Below are 21,704 nucleotides of genomic sequence, written 5' to 3'. Positions count from 1 at the left end.
CACCCGGGGCGTCCAGGGGGTTTTGCCCCTTCTCCTCCTTCTTCACTCTTCTCGCTCTCTCCTTCCTTCTCTTGCTCCAAGGAGGCTTGCAGCTCCGTCTTCTCCTTCTCACGATCAACTTCCTCGTACCTAAGAGTGAGCAATGTTTCCATTTGAGGTAGAATCCAATCCTCACACGAATCCAAACGAGACTTGAATAGGAAAGAGTTCATCTCGTTCTCGATGGCGCGTGCACGTGCTCGTGTCATTGGTCCACTTGGTGCTTGCGATGGTGATGGAGTGTCGGTGCGAGTAGTCGAGGGATGCTCCGCATCAGATATGTTTCTCATTTATGGAGGTGACAAAGAGCTAGTTGTAAATGGTTACGTTGATGCAAGCTTTGACACTGATTCGGACGATTCTAAATCGCAAACCGGATATGTGTTTATATTGAACGGTGGAGCTATTAGTTGGTGCAGTTCTAAACAAAGCGTCGTGGCGGGATCTGTTGGGGAACGTTGCAGAAAATAAAAAAAATTCTATGCTTTCACCAAGATCAATCTATGAGTTCATCTAGCAACAAGAGAAAGGAGTGCATCTACATACCCTTGTAGATCGAGAGTGGAAGCGTTCAAGAGAACGGGGTTGAGGGAGTCGTACTCGTCGTGATCCAAATCACCGATGATCCTAGTGCTGAACAGACAGCACCTCCGCGTTCAACACACGTACGGTTGAGGAAGACGTCTCCTCCTTCTTGATCCAGCAAGGGGGAAGGAGAGGTTGACGGAGATCCAGCAGCACGACGGCATGGTGGTTGATGCAGCAGTGATCTCGACAGGGCTTCGCCGAGCTTCTACGAGAGGGAGAGGTGTAGCAAGGGGGAAGGGAGGCACCAAGAGCATGGGTGCGGCTGCCCTCCCTCCCCCCTCTTTATATAGGCCCCCTGGGGGGGCGCCGGCCCTAGGAGATGCAATCTCCAAGGGGGGCGGCGGCCAGGGGGGAAACTTGCCCCCCAAGCCAGGTGGAGGCGCCCCCACCCCTAGGGTAAACCCTAGGCGCAGGGGGGCCCAAGGGGGGCGCACCAGCCCATCTGGGGCTGGTTCCCCTCCCACTTCAGCCCATGGGGCCCTCCGGGATAGGTGGCCCCACCCGGTGGACCCCCGGGACCCTTCCGGTGGTCCCGGTACAATACCGGTGAACCCCAAAACTTTCGCGATGGCCGAAACCTGACTTCCTATATATAATTCTTCACCTCCGGACCATTCCGGAACTCCCCGCGACGTCCGGGATCTCATCCGGGACTTCGAACAACTTTTGGGTTACTGCATACTAATATCTCTACAACCCTAGCGTCACCGAACCTTAAGTGTGTAGACCCTACGGGTTCGGGAGACATGCAGACATGACCGAGACGCCTATCCGGTCAATAACCAACAGCGGGATCTGGATACCCATGTTGGCTCCCACATGCTCCTCGATGATCTCATCGGATGAACCACGATGTCGAGGATTCAATCAATCCCGTATACAATTCCCTTTGTCAATCGGTACGTTACTTGCCCGAGACTCGATCGTCGGTATCCCAATACCTCGTTTAATCTTGTTACCGGCAAGTCACTTTACTCGTACCGTAATGCATGATACCGTGACCAGGCACTTGGTCACATTGAGCTCATTATGATGATGCATTACCGAGTGGGCCCAGAGATACCTCTCCGTTATACGGAGTGACAAATCCCAGTCTCGATTCGTGCCAACCCAACAGACACTTTCGGAGATACCCGTAGTGCACCTTTATAGTCACCCAGTTACGTTGTGATGTTTGGCACACCCAAAGCACTCCTACGGTATCCGGGAGTTGCACAATCTCATGGTCTAAGGAAATGATACTTGACATTTGGAAAAGCTCTAGCTAAACGAACTACACGATCTTTGAGCTATGCTTAGGGTTGGGTCTTGTCCATCACATCATTCTCCTAATGATGTGATCCCGTTATCAATGACATTCAATGCCCATAGTCAGGAAACCATGACTATCTGTTGATCAACGAGCTAGTCAACTAGAGGCTTACTAGGGGCATGTTGTGGTCTATGTATTCGCACGTGTATTACGATTTCCAGATAACACAGTTATAGCATGAATAACAGACAATTATCATGAACAAAGAAATATAATAATAACCATTTTATTATTGCCTCTAGGGTATATTTCCAACAGTCTCTCACTTGCACTAGAGTCAATATTCTAGTTACATTGTGATGAATCGAACACCCATAGCGTTCTGGTGTTGATCATGTTTTGCCCTAGGGAGAGGTTTAGTCAACTGATCTGCTACATTCAGGTCCGTATGTACTTTACAAATATCTATGTCTCCATCTTGAACATTTTCACGTATGGAGTTGAAGCGACGCTTGATGTGCCTGGTCTTCTTGTGAAACCTGGGCTCCTTGGTAAGTGCAATAGCTCCAGTGTTGTCACAGAAGAGTGTGATCGGCCCTGACGCATTGGGTATGACTCCTAGGTCGGTGATGAACTCCTTCACCCAGATTGCTTCATGTGCTACCTCCGAGGCTGCCATGTACTCTGCTTCACATATAGATCCCGCCACGACGCTTTGCTTGCAACTGCACCAGCTTACTGCCCCACCATTCAATATATACACGTATCCGGTTTGTGACTTAGAGTCATCCAGATCTATGTCGAAGCTAGCGTTGACGTAACCCTTTACGACGATCTCTTCATCACCTCTATAAACGAGAAACATATCCTTAGTCCTTTTCAGGTACTTTAGGATGTTTTTGACCGCTGTCCAGTGTTCCTTGCCGGGATTACTTTGGTACCTTCCTACCAAACTTACGGCAAGGTTTACATCAGGGTACACAACATGGCATACATAATAGACCCTATGGCTGAGGCATAGGGGATGACACTCATCTCTTCTTTATCTTCTGCCGTGGTCGGGCATTGAGCCGAGCTCAATCTCACACCTTGCAATACAGGCAAGAACCCTTTCTTGGACTGATCCATATTGAACTTCAGGTGCTTTGTGAAAGACCTATGAGGCGTCTCGATCTATCCCTATAGATCTTCATGCCTAATATGTAAGCAGCTTCTCCAAGGTCCTTCATTGAAAAACACTTATTCAAGTAGGCCTTAATGCTGTCCAAAAGTTCTATATCATTTCCCACCAAAAGTATGTCATCTACATATAATATGAGAAATGCTACAGAGCTCCCACTCACTTTCTTGTAAATGCAGGCTTCTCCATAAGTCTGCATAAACCCAAACACTTTGATCATCTCATCAAAGCGAATGTTCCAACTCCGAGATGCTTGCACCAGCCCATAAATGGATAGCTGGAGCTTGCATACCTTGTTAGCATTCTCAGGGTCGACAAAACCTTCCGGCTGCATCATATACAGTTCTTCTTTAAGATGGCCGTTAAGGAATGCTGTTTTGACGTCCATTTGCCATATCTCATAATCATAGTATGCGGCAATTGCTAACATGATTCGGACGGACTTTAGCTTTGCTACGGGAGAGAATGTCTCATCGTAGTCAACCCCTTGAACTTGTCGATAACCCTTAGCGACAAGTCGAGCTTTATAGATGGTAACATTACCATCCGCGTCCGTCTTCTTCTTAAAGATCCATTTGTTTTCTATCGCTCGCCGATCATCGGGCAACTCTGTCAAAGTCCATACTTCGTTTTCATACATGGATCCTATCTCAGATTGCATGGCTTCAAGCCATTTGTTGGAATCTGGGCCCGCCATCGCTTCTTCATAGTTCGAAGGTTCACCATTGTCTAACAACATGATTTCCAGGACAGGGTTGCCATACCACTTTGGTGTGGAAGCTGTCCTCGTGGACCTACGAAGTTCAGTAGTAACTTGATCTGAAGTACCTTGATCATCATCATTAACTTCCTCTTCAGTTGGTGCTGGCACCACAGGAACATCTTCCTGAGCTACGCTACTCACCGGTTCAAGAGGTAGTACTTCATCAAGTTCCACCTTCCTCCCACTTACTTCTTTCGAGATAAACTCTTTCTCCAGAAAGGACCCGTTCTTGGCAACAAAGATCTTGCCTTCGGATCTTAGGTAGAAGGTATACCCAATGGTTTCCTTAGGGTATCCTATGAAGACGCATTTTTTCTGACTTGGGTTCGAGCTTTTTAGGTTGAAGTTTCTTGACATAAGCATCGCATCCCCAAACTTTTAGAAATGACAGCTTAGGTTTCTTCCCAAACCATAATTCATACGGTGTCGTCTCAACGGATTTAGACGGTGCCCTATTTAAAGTGAATGTAGCTGTCTCTAGAGCGTATCCCCAAAATGATAGCGGTAAATCGGTAAGAGACATCATAGATCGCACCATATCCAATAAAGTGCGATTACAATGTTCGGACACACCGTTACGCTGAGGTGTTCCAGGCGGCGTGAGTTGTGAAACGATTCCACATTTCTTTAAGTGTGTACCAAATTCGTGACTTAAATATTCTCCTCCATGATCTGATCGTAAGAACTTTATCTTTCGGTCACGTTGATTCTCTACCTCATTCTAAAATTCCTTGAACTTTTCAAAGGTCTCAGACTTGTGTTTCATTAAGTAGACATACCCATATCTACTCAAGTCGTCAGTGAGAGTGAGAACATAACGATATCCTCCGTGAGCCTCAACGCTCATTGGACCGCACACATCAGTATGTATGATTTCCAATAAGTTGGTTGCTCGCTCCATTGTTCCGGAGAACGGAGTCTTGGTCATTTTGCCCATGAGGCATGGTTCGCATGTGTCAAATGATTCATAATCCAGAGACTCTAAAAGTCCATCAGCATGGAGCTTCTTCATGCGCTTGACACCAATGTGACCAAGGCGGCAGTGCCACAAGTATGTGGGACTATCGTTATCAACTTTACATCTTTTGGTATTCACACTATGAATATGTGTAACATCACGTTCGAGATTCATTAAGAATAAACCATTGACCATCGGGGCATGACCATAAAACATATCTCTCATATAAATAGAACAACCATTATTCTCGGATTTAAATGAGTAGCCATCTCGTATTAAACGAGATCCGGATACAATGTTCATGCTCAAAGCTGGTACTAAATAACAATTATTGAGGTTTAAAACTAATCCCGTAGGTAAATGTAGAGGTAGCGTGCCGACGGTGATCATATCAACCTTGGAACCATTCCCGACGCACATCGTCACCTTGTCCTTCGCCAGTCTCCGCTTATTCCGCAGCTCCTGCTTTGAGTTACAAATATGAGCAACCGCACCGGTATCAAATACCCAAGAGCTACTACGAGTACTGGTAAGGTACACATCAATTACATGTATATCACATATACCTTTGGTGTTGTCGGCCTTCTTGTCCGCTAAGTACTTGGGGCAGTTCCGCTTCCAGTGACCACTTCCCTTGCAATTAAATCACTCAGTCTCAGGCTTGGGTCCATTCCTTGGCTTCTTCCCACAACTGGCTTACCGGGCACGGCAACTCCCTTTCCGTCCTTCTTGAAGTTCTTCTTACCCTTACCTTTCTTGAACTTAGTGGTTTTATTCACCATCAACACTTGATGTTCCTTTTTGATCTCTACCTCCGCTGATTTCAGCATTGAATATACCTTGGGAATGGTCTTTTCCATCCCCTGCATATTGAAGTTCATCACAAAGCTCTTGTAGCTCGGTGGAAGCGACTGAAGGATTCTGTCAATGACCATGTCATCCGGGAGATTAACTCCCAGCTGAGTCAAGCGGTTGTGCAACCCAGACATCTTGAGTATGTGCTCACTGACAGAACTATTTTCCTCCATCTTACAGCTGAAGAACTTGTCGGAGACTTCATATCTCTCGACCCGGGCATGAGCTTGGAAAACCATTTTCAGCTCTTCAAACATCTCATATGCTCCGTGTTGCTCAAAACGCTTTTGGAGCCCCGGTTCTAAGCTGTAAAGCATGCCGCACTGAACGAGGGAGTAATCATCAGCACGAGACTGCCAAGCGTTCATAACGTCTTGGTTCTCTGGGATTGGTGCTTCACCTAGCGGTGCTTCTAGGACATAATCTTTCTTGGCAGCTATGAGGATGATCCTCAGGTTCCGGACCCAGTCCGTATAGTTGCTGCCATCATCTTTCAGCTTGGTTTTCTCTAGGAACGCGTTGAAGTTGAGGGTAACATGGGCCATTTGATCTACAAGACAATTGTAAAGATTTTAGACTAAGTTCATGATAATTAAGTTCATCTAATCAAATTATTCAATGAACTCCCACTCAGACAGACATCCCTATAGTCATCTAAGTGAAACATGATCCGAGTCAACTAGGCCGTGTCCGATCATCACGTGAGACGGACTAGTCGATATCGGTGAACATCTCCATGTTGATCGTATCTTCTATACGACTCATGCTCGACCTTTCGGTCCTCCGTGTTCCGAGGCCATGTCTGTACATGCTAGGCTCGTCAAGTCAACCTAAGTGTATTGCGTGTGTAAATCTGGCTTACACCCATTGTATTCGAACGTTAGGATCTATCACACCCGATCATCATGTGGTGCTTCGAAACAACAAACCTTCGCAACGGTGCACAGTTAGGGGGAACACTTTCTTGAAATTAATGCGAGGGATCATCTTATTTAAGCTACCGTCGTTCTAAGCAAATAAGATGAAAAACATGATAAACATCACATGCAATCAAATAGTGACATGATATGTCCAATATCATATAGCTCCTTTGACCTCCATCTTCGGGGCTCCATGATCATCTTCGTCACCGGCATGACACCATGATCTCCATCATCGTGTCTCCATGAAGTTGCTTGCCAACTATTACTTCTACTACTATGGCTAACGCGTTTAGCAATAAAGTAAAGTAATTTACATGGCGTTTCTTAATGACACGCAGGTCATACAAAAAATAAAGACAACTCCTATGGCTCCTGTCGGTTGTCATACTCATCGACATGCAAGTCGTGATTCCTATTACAAGAACATGATCTCATACATCACATATATATCATTCATCACAACTTTTGGCCATATCACATCACAAAACACATGCTGCAAAAACAAGTTCGACGTCCTCTAATTGTTGTTGCATGTTTTTACGTGGCTGCAATAGGATTCTAGCAAGAACGTTTTCTTACCTACGTGAAAGCCACAACGTGATATGCCAACTTCTATTTACCCTTCATAAGGACCATTTTCGTCGAATCCGCTCCAACTAAAGTGGGAGAGACAGACACCCGCTAGCCACCTTATGCAACTAGTGCATGTCAGTCGGTGGAACCTATCTCACGTAAGCATACGTGTAAGGTCAGTCCGGGCCGCTTCATCCCATGATGCCGCTGAAGCAAAATAAGACTAGTAGTGGCAAGAAAGTTGACAACATCTACGCTCACAACAAATTGTGTTCTACTCGTGCAAAGAGAACTACGCATAGACCTAGCTCATGATGCCACTGTTGGGGAACGTTGTAGAAAATAAATTTTTTCTATGCTTTCACCAAGATCAATCTATGAGTTCATCTAGTAAGGAGAGAAAGGAGTGCATCTACATACCCTTGTAGATCGCGAGCGGAAGCGTTCAAGAGAACGGGGTTGAGGGAGTCGTACTCGTCGTGATCCAAATCACCGATGATCCTAGTGCTGAACGGACAGCACCTCCGCGTTCAACACACGTACGGTTGAGGAAGACGTCTCCTCCTTCTTGATCCAGCAAGGGGGAAGGAGAGGTTGACGGAGATCCAGCAGCACGACGACGTGGTGGTGGATGCAGCAGCGATCTCGGCAGGGCTTCGCCGAGCTTCTACGAGAGGGAGAGGTGTAGCAAGGGGGAAGGGAGGCGCCAAGAGCATGGGTGCGGCTGCCCTCCCTCCCCCCTCTTTATATAGGCCCCCTAGGGGGCGGCCCTAGGAGATGCAATCTCCAAGGGGGGGCGGCCAGGGGGGAAACTTGCCCCCCAAGCCAGGTGGAGGCGCCCCCACCCCTAGGGTTTCCAACCCTAGGCGCAGTGGGAGGGGGGCAAGGGGGCGCACCAGCCCATCTAGGGCTGGTTCCCCTCCCACTTCAGCCCATGGGGCCCTCCGGGATAGGTGGCCCCACCCGGTGGACCCCCGGGACCCTTCCGATGGTCCCGGTACAATACCGGTGACCCCCGAAACTTTCCCCATGGCCAAAACCTGACTTCCTATATATAATTCTTCACCTCCGGACCATTCTGGAACTCCCCGTGATGTCCGGGATCTCATCGAGACTCCGAACAACTTTCGGGTTACTGCATACTAATATCTCTACAACCCTAGCGTCACCGAACCTTAAGTGTGTAGACCCTATGGGTTCGGGAGACATGCAGACATGACCGAGACGCCTATCCGGTCAATAACCAACAGTGGGATCTGGATACCCATGTTGGCTCCCACATGCTCCTCGATGATCTCATTGGATAAACCATGATGTCGAGCATTCAATCAATCCCGTATACAATTCCCTTTGTCAATCGGTACGTTACTTGCCCGAGACTCGATCATCGGTATCCCAACACCTCATTTAATCTCGTTACCGGCAAGTCACTTTACTCGTACCATAATGCATGATCCCGTGACCAGACACTTGGTCACATTGAGCTCATTATGATGATGCATTACTGAGTGGGCCCAGAGATACCTCTCCGTCATACGGAGTGACAAATCCCAGTCTCAATTCGTGCCAACCCAACAGACACTTTCGGAGATACCCGTAGTGCACCTTTATAGTCACCCAGTTACGTTGTGATGTTTGGCACACCCAAAGCACTCCTACGGTATCCGGGAGTTACACAATCTCATGGTATAAGGAAATGATACTTGACATTTGGAAAAGCTCTAGCTAAACGAACTACACGATCTTTGAGCTATGCTTAGGATTGGGTCTTGTCCATCACATCATTCTCCTAATGATGTGATCCCGTTATCAATGACATCCAATGCCCATAGTCAGGAAACCATGACTATCTGTTGATCAACGAGCTAGTCAACTAAAGGCTTACTAGGGACATGTTGTGGTCTATGTATTCACACGTGTATTACGATTTCCAGATAACACAGTTATAGCATGAATAACAAACAATTATCATGAACAAAGAAATATAATAATAACCATTTTATTATTGCCTCTAGGGCATATTTCCAACAGGATCTACATGTGAAGCGAAGTACATAGCTGCTTCGGAAGCAGCAAATGAAGGAGTCTGGATGAAGGAGTTCATATCTGATCTAGGTGTCATACCTAGTGCGTCGGGTCCAATGAAAATCTTTTGTGACAATACTGGTGCAATTGCCCTGGCAAAGGAATCCAGATTTCACAAGAGAACCAAGCACATAAAGAGACGCTTCAATTCCATCCAGGACCAAGTCCAGGTGGGAGACATAGAGATTTGCAAGATACATACGGATCTGAATGTTGCAGACCCATTGACTAAGCCTCTTCCACGAACAAAATATGATCAACACCAAGGCTCCATGGGTGTTAGAATCATTACTATGTAATCTAGATTATTGACTCTAGTGCAAGTGGGAGACTGAAGGAAATATGCCCTAGAGGCAATAATAAAGTTATTATTTATTTCCTCATATAATGATAAATGTTTATTATTCATGCTAGAATTGTATTAACCAAAAACATAATACATGTGTGAATACATAGACAAACATAGTGTCACTAGTATGCCTCTACTTGACAAGCTCGTTGATCAAAGATGGTTGTGTTTCCTAGCCATAGACATGAGTTGTCATTTGATTAACGGGATCACATCATTAGGAGAATGACGTGATTGACTTGACCCATTCCGTTAGCTTAGCACTTGATCGTTTAGTATGTTGCTATTGCTTTCTTCATGACTTATACATGTTCCTATCACTATGAGATTATGCAACTCCCCTTTACCAGAGGAACACTTTGTGTGCTACCAAACATCACAACGTAACTGGGTGATTATAAAGGAGCTCTATAGGTGTCTCCAAAGGTACTTGTTGAGTTGGCGTATTTCGAGATTAGGATTCGTCACTCCGATTGTCGGAAAGGTATCTCTAGGCCCTCTCGATAATGCACATCACTATAAGCCTTGCAAGCAATGTGACTAATGAGTTAATTGCGGGATGATACATTACATAACGAGTAAAGAGACTTTTCGGTAACGAGATTGAACTAGGTATTGAGATACCGACGATCAAATCTCGGGCAAGTAACATACCGATGACAAAGGGAACAACGTATGTAGTTATGCGGTTTGACCGATAAAGATCTTCGTAGAATATGTGGGAACCAATATGAGCATCCAGGTTCCGCTATTGGTTATTGATCGAAAATGAGTCTCGGTCATGTCTACATAGTTCTCGAACCCGTAGGGTCCGCACGCTTAAAGTTTGGTGACGATCGGTATTATGAGTTTTGTGGTTTGATGTAAGGAAGGTAGTTCGGAGTCCCGGATATGATCATGTACATGACGAGGAGTCTCAAAATGGTCGAGATGTAAAGATCGATATATTGGATGACTATGTTCGGACACCGGAATGGTATTGGAAGGTTTCAGACATATACCGGAGTACCAGGGGGTTACCGGATCCCCCCCGGGGGTTTATTGGGGCTCATGGGCCCTAGTGGAGAAGAGGAGGTGCGGCCAGGGCAGGCCGCGCACCCCCTCCCCCTCTAGTCCGAATTGGAAAAGGAGGGGGGCGGCGCCCCCCTTTCCTTCCTCTCTCTCTCTCCCTTCCTTCCCCTCTCCTACTCCAACAAGGAAAGGAGGAGTCCTACTCCCGGTGGGAGTAGGACTCCCCCCTTGGCGCGCCCTCCTCCTGGTTGGCCGCCTCCCCCCTTGCTCCTTTATATATGGGGGCAGGGGGGCACCTCTAGGCACAACACTTGATCATTGATCTCTTAGCCGTGTGCGGTGCCCCCCTCCACCATATTCCACCTCGGTAATATCATAGCGGTGCTTAGGCGAAGCCCTCCGTCGGTAGCATCATCAACACCGTCATCACGCCGTCGTGCTGACGGAACTCTCCCGCAAAGCTCTGCCGGATCGGAGTTCGCAGGACGTCATCGAGCTGAACGTGTGCTGAACTCGGAGGTGCCGTCCGTTCGATACTTGATCGGTCGGATCGCGAAGACGTACGACTACGTCAACCGCGTTATGCTAATGCTTCCGCTTTTGGTCTACGAGGGTACATGGACAACACTCTCCCCTCTCGTTGCTATGCATCACCATGATCTTGCGTGTGCGTAGGAATTTTTGGATGATAAGATGCTGGAACCTGCATTCAATTCGAGGGCGGAGAACCCCACCGTACAGTCATATTCCTGACCCACGGATCAGACGGTGGCTAGGATTCTGAACCATGGAACACCTCGCCGGCGGGGAACGGCCGTCCAACCGCGCGTCAACTCCGCCCATTGCTCCCCGTACGTATTTCGCAATAGTGCTTATTTTCCTGGAGACTGGCAGCGCCTGTATAAAATATTGGCACAGATCCAGAGACACTCATCAACGCCGTGGATAGCGAGCTCATTTTAGCTCTCACTCAATTACTCCATGTCCCTACCCTGGAAAGTCTATTCTGAGCTCGAGCTCATGTATGCTCGTAATCCTTTCCGTCCAGTCGCGACGAGATTCCAACCCCAGCCGGTATAGGAGCACGTATTCTTTAAGTATCACTATTTTCTTCCAGGGGCAATGGACCACATCTGCTCAGTAATAAATACGACGTCATTAGTCGTTCATGTGCCGGATCAGATGCCCTTCATGACCAGTGCCGTGACATCTGAGATTCTGGACTGCATCCCATTGTTACATATAGCAGCCTTCCCCTGCATGATTCATCTCTTTCATCACCGGTTAAACCCAACTTGACTTGGCTCCTCTATGCCTCATCCCAAATTCCAAATACACGCCGTGATTTTAGTTGAGGATGTCAGCTTCTTCCTTACCAGCCGCCCCAGAGGAGATTCTGGCGCGCGTTTCCTGTCCTGATTGCAGCGACCAAGTCATCACCTGGATCTCCTGCGGTGGTGCAAATCCAGGCCACCTCTTCTACAAGTGCGTCAGGAAAATTTGACATCTTCATCAGTTCATAACGATTCCATTGATTTTTAGACATAGGCTGGGCAGGATATGGATCCATGAGGTCAGACAAGACGTAACGTGCTGAGTTGAATCACAATTTCGGTGGCCATCAGTACGCGTCCCCGCTTCTCATCTCAATCTGCGCGGCAACGCCAATCTTACAGTGGAGGAGGCGCCGAATGTACTGACAACAGTCCTTGATTCAGCATGGCATCCTGTCTTGCATTTCTCACGCTCCTCCTTCAACACCCAGCGCCTTGCTCTGCTTTTAGCAGGGGCGAACTTGTTTTCGGATGCATTTGTTGCACAACTCTAATTATGCAATGTTGGACCGAAATACCATTGATATATCATGTAGTTGCAATACTGAATTTATACATTCCACAGCTTTAATTAAGAGTGCACTTCAAATTTTGTCAATTCATATCAAAACACATACATAGTTCATAGCAGTCAACTAATTAGCTAACTCATTATCGAATGGCTAACTGATTATTCCAATTCCATCTACATGATACTTAAAAAATCCACTTAACCGAAATCATACTCTGCGCTAGCAAATACTATGTTTAAAATGCGTTGCAGTTTATCACAAGACATCTATATCATGCTAAATTTTGTCTCGAATGCCCAGAGTACCCACTGGAATCAGTAATGTCTTTCGACAAAATGCATTTCCTGTTACAACAGGCTACAAGCACTGAAGAAGTCATTCTACTACTTTTCGTTTTTCCTAATTAAGAGCAAACTGCCTCCATAATCCGTTGCCAACACCCAAGTGAGCTATTTTTTATGCTGGACAACTAATCTGTGAGACACACTACATTTAGTGATACAGAACACATAACTTGATTTCCTGCCAATTTTGCAATGTACATTGTTGTCATTTTCTACTGCTAATCTGGCTATCTCTTTTTCATATTACTGGCATGGATTGCGAGTCTAAACCCTGGCATACCTTCGCGTCCGTCGAGATTTTTTGGGGTCAACGTGCTCAATAGATTGCTTGCCATGCCTGCGGCAAGCCTTCCGAGTTCAGAATTCAAACGATTGTATGCATTTACACGTGATTTTGCAAATTATATCCCCAACTTATAAGTTGTAGAAATCATAAGCCTCCCCTAAAGAGTCAAAACTCGTTCACAGCGTCGGTGTAATAACATTATCTAGTGGGTTATCTGCATATCCCCTCACCGCCTTCCCGAAAGCACTCAACCTGGAGGGGCAAGGTGCCCTGCTTGGGGCTGCTGCCCCAATCCTTAACCTGCAGCAATTGAAGTATTGAAATCAAATAACTGAATTAAGTTCATCAAAGTAATTACATTCATGCTGCAAAATTCCTAGAACATGGAAAAGGTTCTTCGAAGTACGACTACCATCATCATTGCGCAAAAACCAGGAAATAAAATCAGCTCAAACATAGTCTACGCACATACTGCTTAACCATCAAACGTTTAAGCAATGGTTTGTGCTTGAAATCAGTTATCTGAATCTACTAAAGGAATCTCTACACGACCCACTTTTCCGCTTCAGATCAATGGGTGTTTTTACTCCAATTTCAATCAACCAATTATTGAAAAAAGTACTAACTACAAATTCCACACATTCATGCTGTAAATTTCATGAAACATGTAGAAGGTTCTTGGATACTAGCAACAACATTACAAAGGAAACCAGCAAAACAATGCACTGCTTAAAATCTTCTTCACACATAAATCTTCATTGAAAAATGCTTACTGCTACTTCCGCACTCTGAATATATCACGCAATTTTCTGAATGACCCCCTTCAGCGTTATGAAAACAATGGGTATTTGTACCACAAAATCTAGCAACCATTTCACAGTAAGCAATTTGTTTCAGAGCTAATGGAATGCACGGCTTATTGACAAAAAAATTTGTGAAACTCAAAATCTAAGATATTATACTTGTACTTCTATATCCAACTCAATCACTCCACTTTAGTAAACCATTATGTGCACCAATCAGGAAGGATCATTTCGGGAGCTCACTGGCCTTTTATTCTATCTAGGCGCCTGGGGGTTCAGTTTGCCGGTGGGGAACTCGGATGTTGGCGGCGAAGTTTCCTTCCCCACAATAGCACATGCGTCCGCCGCATAGATCTGTGCTCCCGCGCTCATTGTCACGGACAGTTGTACCTCCACCATAGTATGAACAATTCCATTCGCCACCCCTTCAGGCTGCCACCATGCTCTTCCCCACCTCCTCGATGAGAGTTGATCTGTGACACCAATCCATAAAAATTTAGAAATCTCGGTCCAGCAAAAACCCTACTAGCAGACTCAGTGATTTTGAGCAAGATTCTTCTATACCTTCGAACTGCCTGGATCATGAACTACATTGGCGGGCGAAGGTTTGCGGTTGTGTTTCTGTCTCTTGAGCACCCTCTTGTGCAAACTGACCTTGGAGCTAGATGGAGTGGAGACACTGCAACTGCATTCAATTCGTCTCCTAAAACCTCGAACGGAAAGCACAATTTCCATGTCTCTCTAATGACCTCCGTGTGCAAACTCCCCTACTGCTCGCTGGAGAAGAAGCACTCATCCCACTAGGCTGCATTCAATTCCTCTCTGGATTCCCTGACCGAAAGCATAATTCCTGAGCCATGGAACAAAAAAATTCTCACATATAACTTGTTGGCCAGCACCTCCTAGGCTTGATTCGCTACTAACATTATGAACTGCCCCTCCAACATTTACAACTGGAGTAGGGATTGGAACCTGCTCACCTGTTAATGCAAGAACACATAGGAACTTTTAATTACTTCCATAATCACACATACAAAATTATACAAATATATGTTCTCAAAATTTATGATGCTAGCCCTCACATGCTTGGCTTGGTTCCGTACTAACATCATCAATTGGCCCCCCAACATTTACAACTTCAGCAGCCCTTGCAACTTGTAACAACACACACAAACATTTAATTTCTTCCATCAACAGAACTACACGGGTTAAAAAAATATATGTTCTAACAAATCATCCTGCTAGCCCTCACCATTCTGATCATATAATTCTTGCGACATCTTAGCTATTTGATTGTCACTCTGTTCATCTTGCAATGCCTTCAGCTGAATTTCTCCCTGATACTTCCTTGCGAGCTCTGCGCTCTCTCCTCCTGCTCTTTAGCTTGCCTTTCTGCATCCTGTTGATACTTATTGCAACCTCTGCATCTCTCTCCACCTGTTCTTTAGCTTGCCTACCTGCATTCTATTCATACTATCTTTTTTGAACCCAGGTCACTATAGGTGTCTGCATTCTTCAGTTGTACACTAAAATCTATGAATTACACACAATCAAGCTTCTGCACTGACCTATTATTCCATCCGGGTGATTGGGAATTCATCTTCCAAGTTCACACGTCACAGGGGAGTTCTGCCTTTTGCCCGAGAAGATCTCCGCATCTCTGCTCTTAGCATCCTTTTCCTGCACCGACACCGACGGCTCCGCCATCGCTGGTCCACCAGCAGGCCGCCATTCGCAACTACTGGGGCAGGCACCAAACTCTCTCCAGCATCCTCCAGCAGATCTAAATCACGGGGAAAACCCAAAACACACTTACTCGGCTACGCCACCGCTCCAAAAAATGCCGAATATCTCGCCGGACAAGGAAGGATCAACATACCTGCCGATGGGCTACATGAAGGAAATATGCCCTAGAGGCAATAATAAAGTTATTATTTATTTTCTCATATCATGATAAATGTTTATTATTCATGCTAGAATTGTATTAACCGGAAACATAATACATGTGTGAATACATAGACAAACATAGTCCACCCTAGTTTTATTTATGGCAAGATAATGAGATAGTTTCGTGTGCTCTTATATAGTTTTTGTATTAAGTATTATGATCTATCTAGGAGAAATACCAAAGTATTTCAAAGGAGGATTACCTTGACTTAGGCATGGTTCTATTGTAAAATAAATTAACCTAAGTGAAGTGAAGTATATATTATTCCACTACAACGGTTGGGTAATTTTAAAATGTCTTTGAATACGAAAAGTATATTCCCCAAACCTAGTTTGTGCTTGAAGATCACTGCAGCTACCCCCCAATGATCTGCCATCGACATTCATGGTTTAGACAACCCTCACATTGAAATTCATAGGCAGAGCTCATGGCTAGGCAGTCCAGTTCGAGCGCTACACATCCCAAATTTCTTTATTTTCCTTTTTTCCTTTGGTTTTTAGCAGGTTTAGCAAAAATAGCTTGCTAGTTTTTTATTATATTGGTTAAAAATATGTAAATTGCAAAACAAAATGATATTAACAATTTTAAAATCTTGTTGTGGATTTTAATGACACTGGTGAACTTAAAATGTTTTAAATTTTGAAAATCATTCATGCTTTTTAAAAAATTGTGAATATAAAAATGATACTCCCTCTGTTCCAAAATACAGTGCTTCCTCTATTCCCGTGCTTCAACTTTGACCATAAATTTAACCAACAAGACCGACTGCGGTGAGAGAAGTTACACCAGTGAATTCGTATTCAAAAGAAGTTTTCAATTATATAATGTTTTCTCCCGCCGCAGTCGGTCTCGTTGATTAAATTTATGGTCAAAGTTGGACTTCAAGAAGCGCGGGTGCACTATATTTTGGAATGGAGGGAGTAATGAATTTAGAAAAATTCATGTATGAATAAGTGTTTCTTATATTTTGAAAAAAGTTCATGTATTCTAATCATGAATTTTAAAAAATATTCTCATGGCCTACCATAGTTTTATTTATGGCAAGATAATGAGATAGTTTCGTGTGCTCTTATATACTTTTTGTATTAAGTATTATGATCTATCTAGGAGAAATACCAAAGTATTTCAAAAGAGGATTACCTTGACTTAGGCATGGTTCCGTTGTAAAATAAATTAACCTAAGTGAAGTGAAGTATATATTATTCCACTGCAACTGTTAACTATGAGACTTGGCTAATTTTAAAATGTCTGTGAATATGAAAAGTATATTCCCCAAACCTAGTTTGTGCTTGAAGATCACTGCAGCTACCCCCCCCCCCCCCAATGATCTGCCATTGACATTCATGGTTTAGAAAACCCTCACATTGAAATTCATAGGCAGAGCTCATGGGTAGGCGGTCCAGTTCGAGCGCTACACATCCCAAATTTCTTCATTTTCCTTTTTTCCTTTGGTTTTTAGCAGGTTTAGCAAAAAAAAGCTTGCTAGATTTTTTTATATTGGTTAAAAATATGTAAATTGCAAAACTAAATGATATTAACAAATTTAAAATTTTGTTGTGGATTTTAATGACATTGGTGAACTTAAAATGTTTTAAATTTTGAAAATAATTCATGCATTTAAAAATATTTGTGAATATAAAAATGATACTCCCTCTGTTCCAAAATATAATGCTTCCTCTATTCCCGTGCTTCTACTTTGACCGTAATTAACCAACAAGACCGACTGCGTCGGGAGCAAAAATTATACCAGTGAATTCGTATTCAAAAGAAGTTTTCAATTATATAATTTTTTCTTCCGCCGCTGTCGGTCTCGTTGGTTAAATTTATGGTCAAAGTTGGACTTCGGGAAGAGCGGGCGCACTATATTTTGAAATGGAGGGAGTAATGAATTTAGAAAATTTCATGTATGATTAAGTGTTTCTCATATTTTGAAAAAAGTTCATGTATTCTAATCATAAATTTTAAAAAAATTCTCATGGTTCACCATTGTTTTATTTATGGCAAGATAATGAGATAGTTTCGTGTGCTCTTATATACTTTTTGTATTACGATCTATCTAGGAGAAATACCAAAGTATTTCAAAGGAGGATTACCTTGACTTAGGCATGGTTCTGTTGTAAAATAAATTAACCTAAGTGAAGGGTGAAGTATATATTATTCCACTGCAACGGTTAACTATGAGACTTTGCTAATTTTAGAATGTCTGTGAATACGAAAAGTTCAAGAAGTTGAAAAAGGTTCTCTTATTCTAAAAAATATTTGTGTATTTCAGTAAATGTTCTCAAGTTACAAACATGTTTATATATACCAAAAATATCTGTTTTTTTTAAATGTTGAAATAGAAAATAAAGAACCAAAGGCAAAAGAAAGCCGGAATAAAAAAACTCAATACAAGACCGTTAGGAAAATCAACTAAAACAGTAACTAAACAAAAGAATCAAAAATCAAGCCCTCGTGTATATATACCCTGCTTAAAGGAGAGGAAGGCGGTGTACACATGCTGGTCCAGCTTGCACCCCTTGTGCGTTGCACGCCGATCTGACACAGGGAACCTCAATCGGGGACCTATTAGGGCTTGGCTAATGCATATCCATGTAGGATCAGATGGGAAAATATGTTCGGATGACATGTAGCATCGGATACCAGGAGAAATAGGTTTGGATGGGAAAACGGGATCCTCTGCAGAAGGCGGATGCTTGGAGAAAAAAAAATATGATCCAGTGTAAAAGGCTGAAAAAATTGGAGTGAAGAGTACATATGCATGTGTACTAGAGTCTCTATTTTATATCCCTTGATGAGACCCACTAGTGATAGCTTGTGTTGAGGAAGCGGGAGTAGAACCCGCATTGCCCTTACTGAAAGAAACGTCTCTTTCAGATCACGCCCTGCTACGTAGAATGGGATAATGTCAACATCCTTCATTATAGTACCGAAGATGCTCGTAGGCTGGTCGATGGAAAGGAGGGCTTGTAGATGCTTTGAACTACCATTTCTCATGAGGCATTTGTATCATATGCCACAATTGTTCATGCCCTTATATGTCGCTTGCTGCGTCCAAAAGCAGCTTGGCGCACAAGATCCCCAACCGTGCCTACCCACTAGCAGCTGTAGCGATGTACTGCAGCAACCACATTGCAGAGAATGTACAGTAGCAAAGCTGCACCTTTTGAATAGTTTGAGTTTTTTAATACGTTTTTTTGAAAATTTGAAGATATATTGAACAGTTGAAAAACACAAACAAAATGTGAAATTGCGATCATTATCTGAAATTTATGAACTTTATTATAAAGACATGAACAATTTTTTGAAAAGTGAGACTTTTTTAAGTTTGACATTTTTTAAATTTCAAATTTTTTTGTAAAACAAGCCATTTATTTGAATTTTCAGCAATTTTCGAACAATTTTTGTAAAAGTGAACACAAATTTGGAATTATGATCATTTTGTGGGAAAAGTGAACAGTTTTTAAATTTTTTGAATTTTTGAATTTATGTAAAAAATAAAAAAAAGAAAGGTAAAGAAGGGGAAAAGATAAATAAAAACCAAAAGAAACAAGAAAACAAGTTTAAAGAAATCAGCAAGTAAAAGGTTCAAGAAGCTTCTATAAGAGGTTCTTGAAACCGGAGGAAACCATATAGAAAACCCTACGCTAGCTAATGGATCGACCCGCCCGTTGCTCGCTTGGTCATCCTTTTGACACAAAATGTGTCGAATAGGAGGATATTCCCTCAAATAGGGTGTTCCTTGGCGACGAAATTCCCTATATGTCGCACTATTCGACAAACTGCCACGTGCTCGAACATGCGAACCCACCTCCCACCGAGCGTGAGAGATGGGTTGGATGACTTTAGGACAACGAGCCAACCGGTTTTTTGAACCTTCTAGAAGGTTTGAGGACCTTATTTATTTTTATTTTCAGTTTTTTATTTTATTTCTTTCAAATTATTCAAAAATGCTCGTAATTTTATAAAAATATTCCGGTTCTAAAACGAAATTTTATTTTTAATTTTTTTTAGAGTTTAAAAAAGTATGTGTTTTCGAATTTGATTGAAAAAAATCGGAAAATGATCCCATTTTTAAAAATTGAGCAATAGTTCAATAAATGTTCGGGGGTTTCCAAAAATGTTTGTGTTTCACTACTGTCAGATTTTCAAAAACAAATTTGTAGATTCAAAAAGCGTTCACATTTTTCAGGATATGTTGGAAAACATGCTGGCATTTGAATTTTATTTAGAATTTCAAACAGTGTTCATGTTTTCAAAAATTGTTCATCGATTCCAAAAATGTACGTGATCTTCCAAAATGTTTAGGATTTTTTAAGAAGTTCAAGTTTTTTAAAAAAAATATTCACAATTTTGAAAAGTTTCTGTGTTTCAAAAACATTCATTTAGAAATTGCTTCAATTTTGTAAAAACTTCAAATATGTCGCTCCTGGTAGTTCGTACAACTCTGTATTGTTTATTGGTCACCAAAGTTCATTATTTCCAGTTTGTAGATACGCGCACCTAACAATGGGAGGTGTGGTGTTCGAATCCCCAGGGCGCACAAAGTCCTTTGGGACTTTCAATTGTTGTGCGAATCACCGACTTTTTGTCACAAAATGCGACATATAGGAGGTTTCCTTGGTGACTCCCAGGGTTGAATCCACAGGTTGCACAGGCAGGGTAGACACTGTTGTTCCTGGTCGGGCCGACAGTTACAGGCTCACATCTGGGCCGATAAAATGAAGAATTTATTTTGTAATTTTTGATAAAAGGACACTTTATTACTTAAAAGGTTTAAGTATTACACCCGGCCTCTGCATAGTTAAGATGCACACATTTAATTTATTTTGCAAATGCTGACAAGCTGATTAAAATCCTACGTACATTTTAACTCCCAGTTTGGGACAGTGATTTCCATTTTTGTGGTTCAGACTGCCATACAGAAATTCAGTTCTCTCGCAAAGTAATATTAAGACAGACTTTCATTTGTTCCCCACGATAAAAAATTTCAACCCGAATGTCATTTGAAATCCATGCGTTCCTTTATAGATTCGCACCGAGTCAGATCGACCATAGGATCGAAAACATGGACCGTCACGATTAAAAAGCATTCACCAGCTACTTCAGAATGCCTGAATTTGGAGCAGTGGCTCATGCAAACTTGCCACGACGGTAAGGAAAGCTGCTATGTACATACTGCCAAATGTCACGAACTGAGAAAAGAATTAACAAGATCTCCTCGCAGTGAAGAAACGAGCAGCGATTAGTGCCGCCACGACGACGACGGCGACGAGGAGCTCAGGCTACCGACGAGCTCAACGAAGTCGCTCTCAGAGCACGGTATGATAATCCCGCCGCCGTGGTGGTCGAAGCCGAACTCCTCCTCGGCGCTCTCCAGCAGCGCAACGAACGACGGGTGCCTCAGGTACGCCGTCGGGATCACGAACCGCGCCCTCGCCTCGCCGACGTACACCGCGAAGTGGCCCCTCGGCACCGCGCCGCCGCCCTTCCCGCCGCCGCCGCCCTTGGCCAGGTGGAGCCTCGACATCAGCTGCTGCAGCTTCCCACCCATGGCATCGATCAGCTAGCTCGAATGCTACTAGTATTTGCTTCAGTATCGATAGCTAACTAGTGTCAGCGTGAGTGAGTTCATCAGTAGTTGCTTGCTTGCTTGGTGTAGCATGTTGCGGGAGCTCAACAATGCTGTTGCTATATATAGTAGCGGAGTACTATATTTTTCCCGTGTGCTGTCAGTTGTTAAACCTCCTAAAATGGAATTAATTTGACCAAGGAACATTGCCACATGACTGTCCCCTGGCATGTTGCTTTCCCGTTAGGATGAGTCCATTTGAGATGAGATATGCCGCCAATATGGACACTCAAGTGTGTCTCGAGTAAGTTGAGCACTCAAATCGTTCC

The 21,704-nt window shown here is 43.6% G+C and overlaps 1 protein-coding gene across 1 annotated transcript; it reads right to left on the bottom strand.

The window, feature by feature from the left end:
- Nucleotides 1-21,048: 21,048 nt before the first annotated feature.
- LOC123158006 (auxin-induced protein 15A-like) lies at nt 21,049-21,445 on the bottom strand. Its single transcript, XM_044576160.1, has one exon. It carries the CDS (start codon nt 21,355-21,357, stop codon nt 21,049-21,051), a length of 309 nt encoding a protein of 102 aa, XP_044432095.1. The 5' UTR covers nt 21,358-21,445.
- Nucleotides 21,446-21,704: the final 259 nt, after the last annotated feature.

The sequence above is a fragment of the Triticum aestivum genome, chromosome 7B (genome assembly GCF_018294505.1).
Source record: "Triticum aestivum cultivar Chinese Spring chromosome 7B, IWGSC CS RefSeq v2.1, whole genome shotgun sequence".
NCBI classification, from domain to species: Eukaryota; Viridiplantae; Streptophyta; class Magnoliopsida; order Poales; family Poaceae; genus Triticum; species Triticum aestivum.
This window is presented reverse-complemented; position numbering and strand designations above follow the sequence as displayed.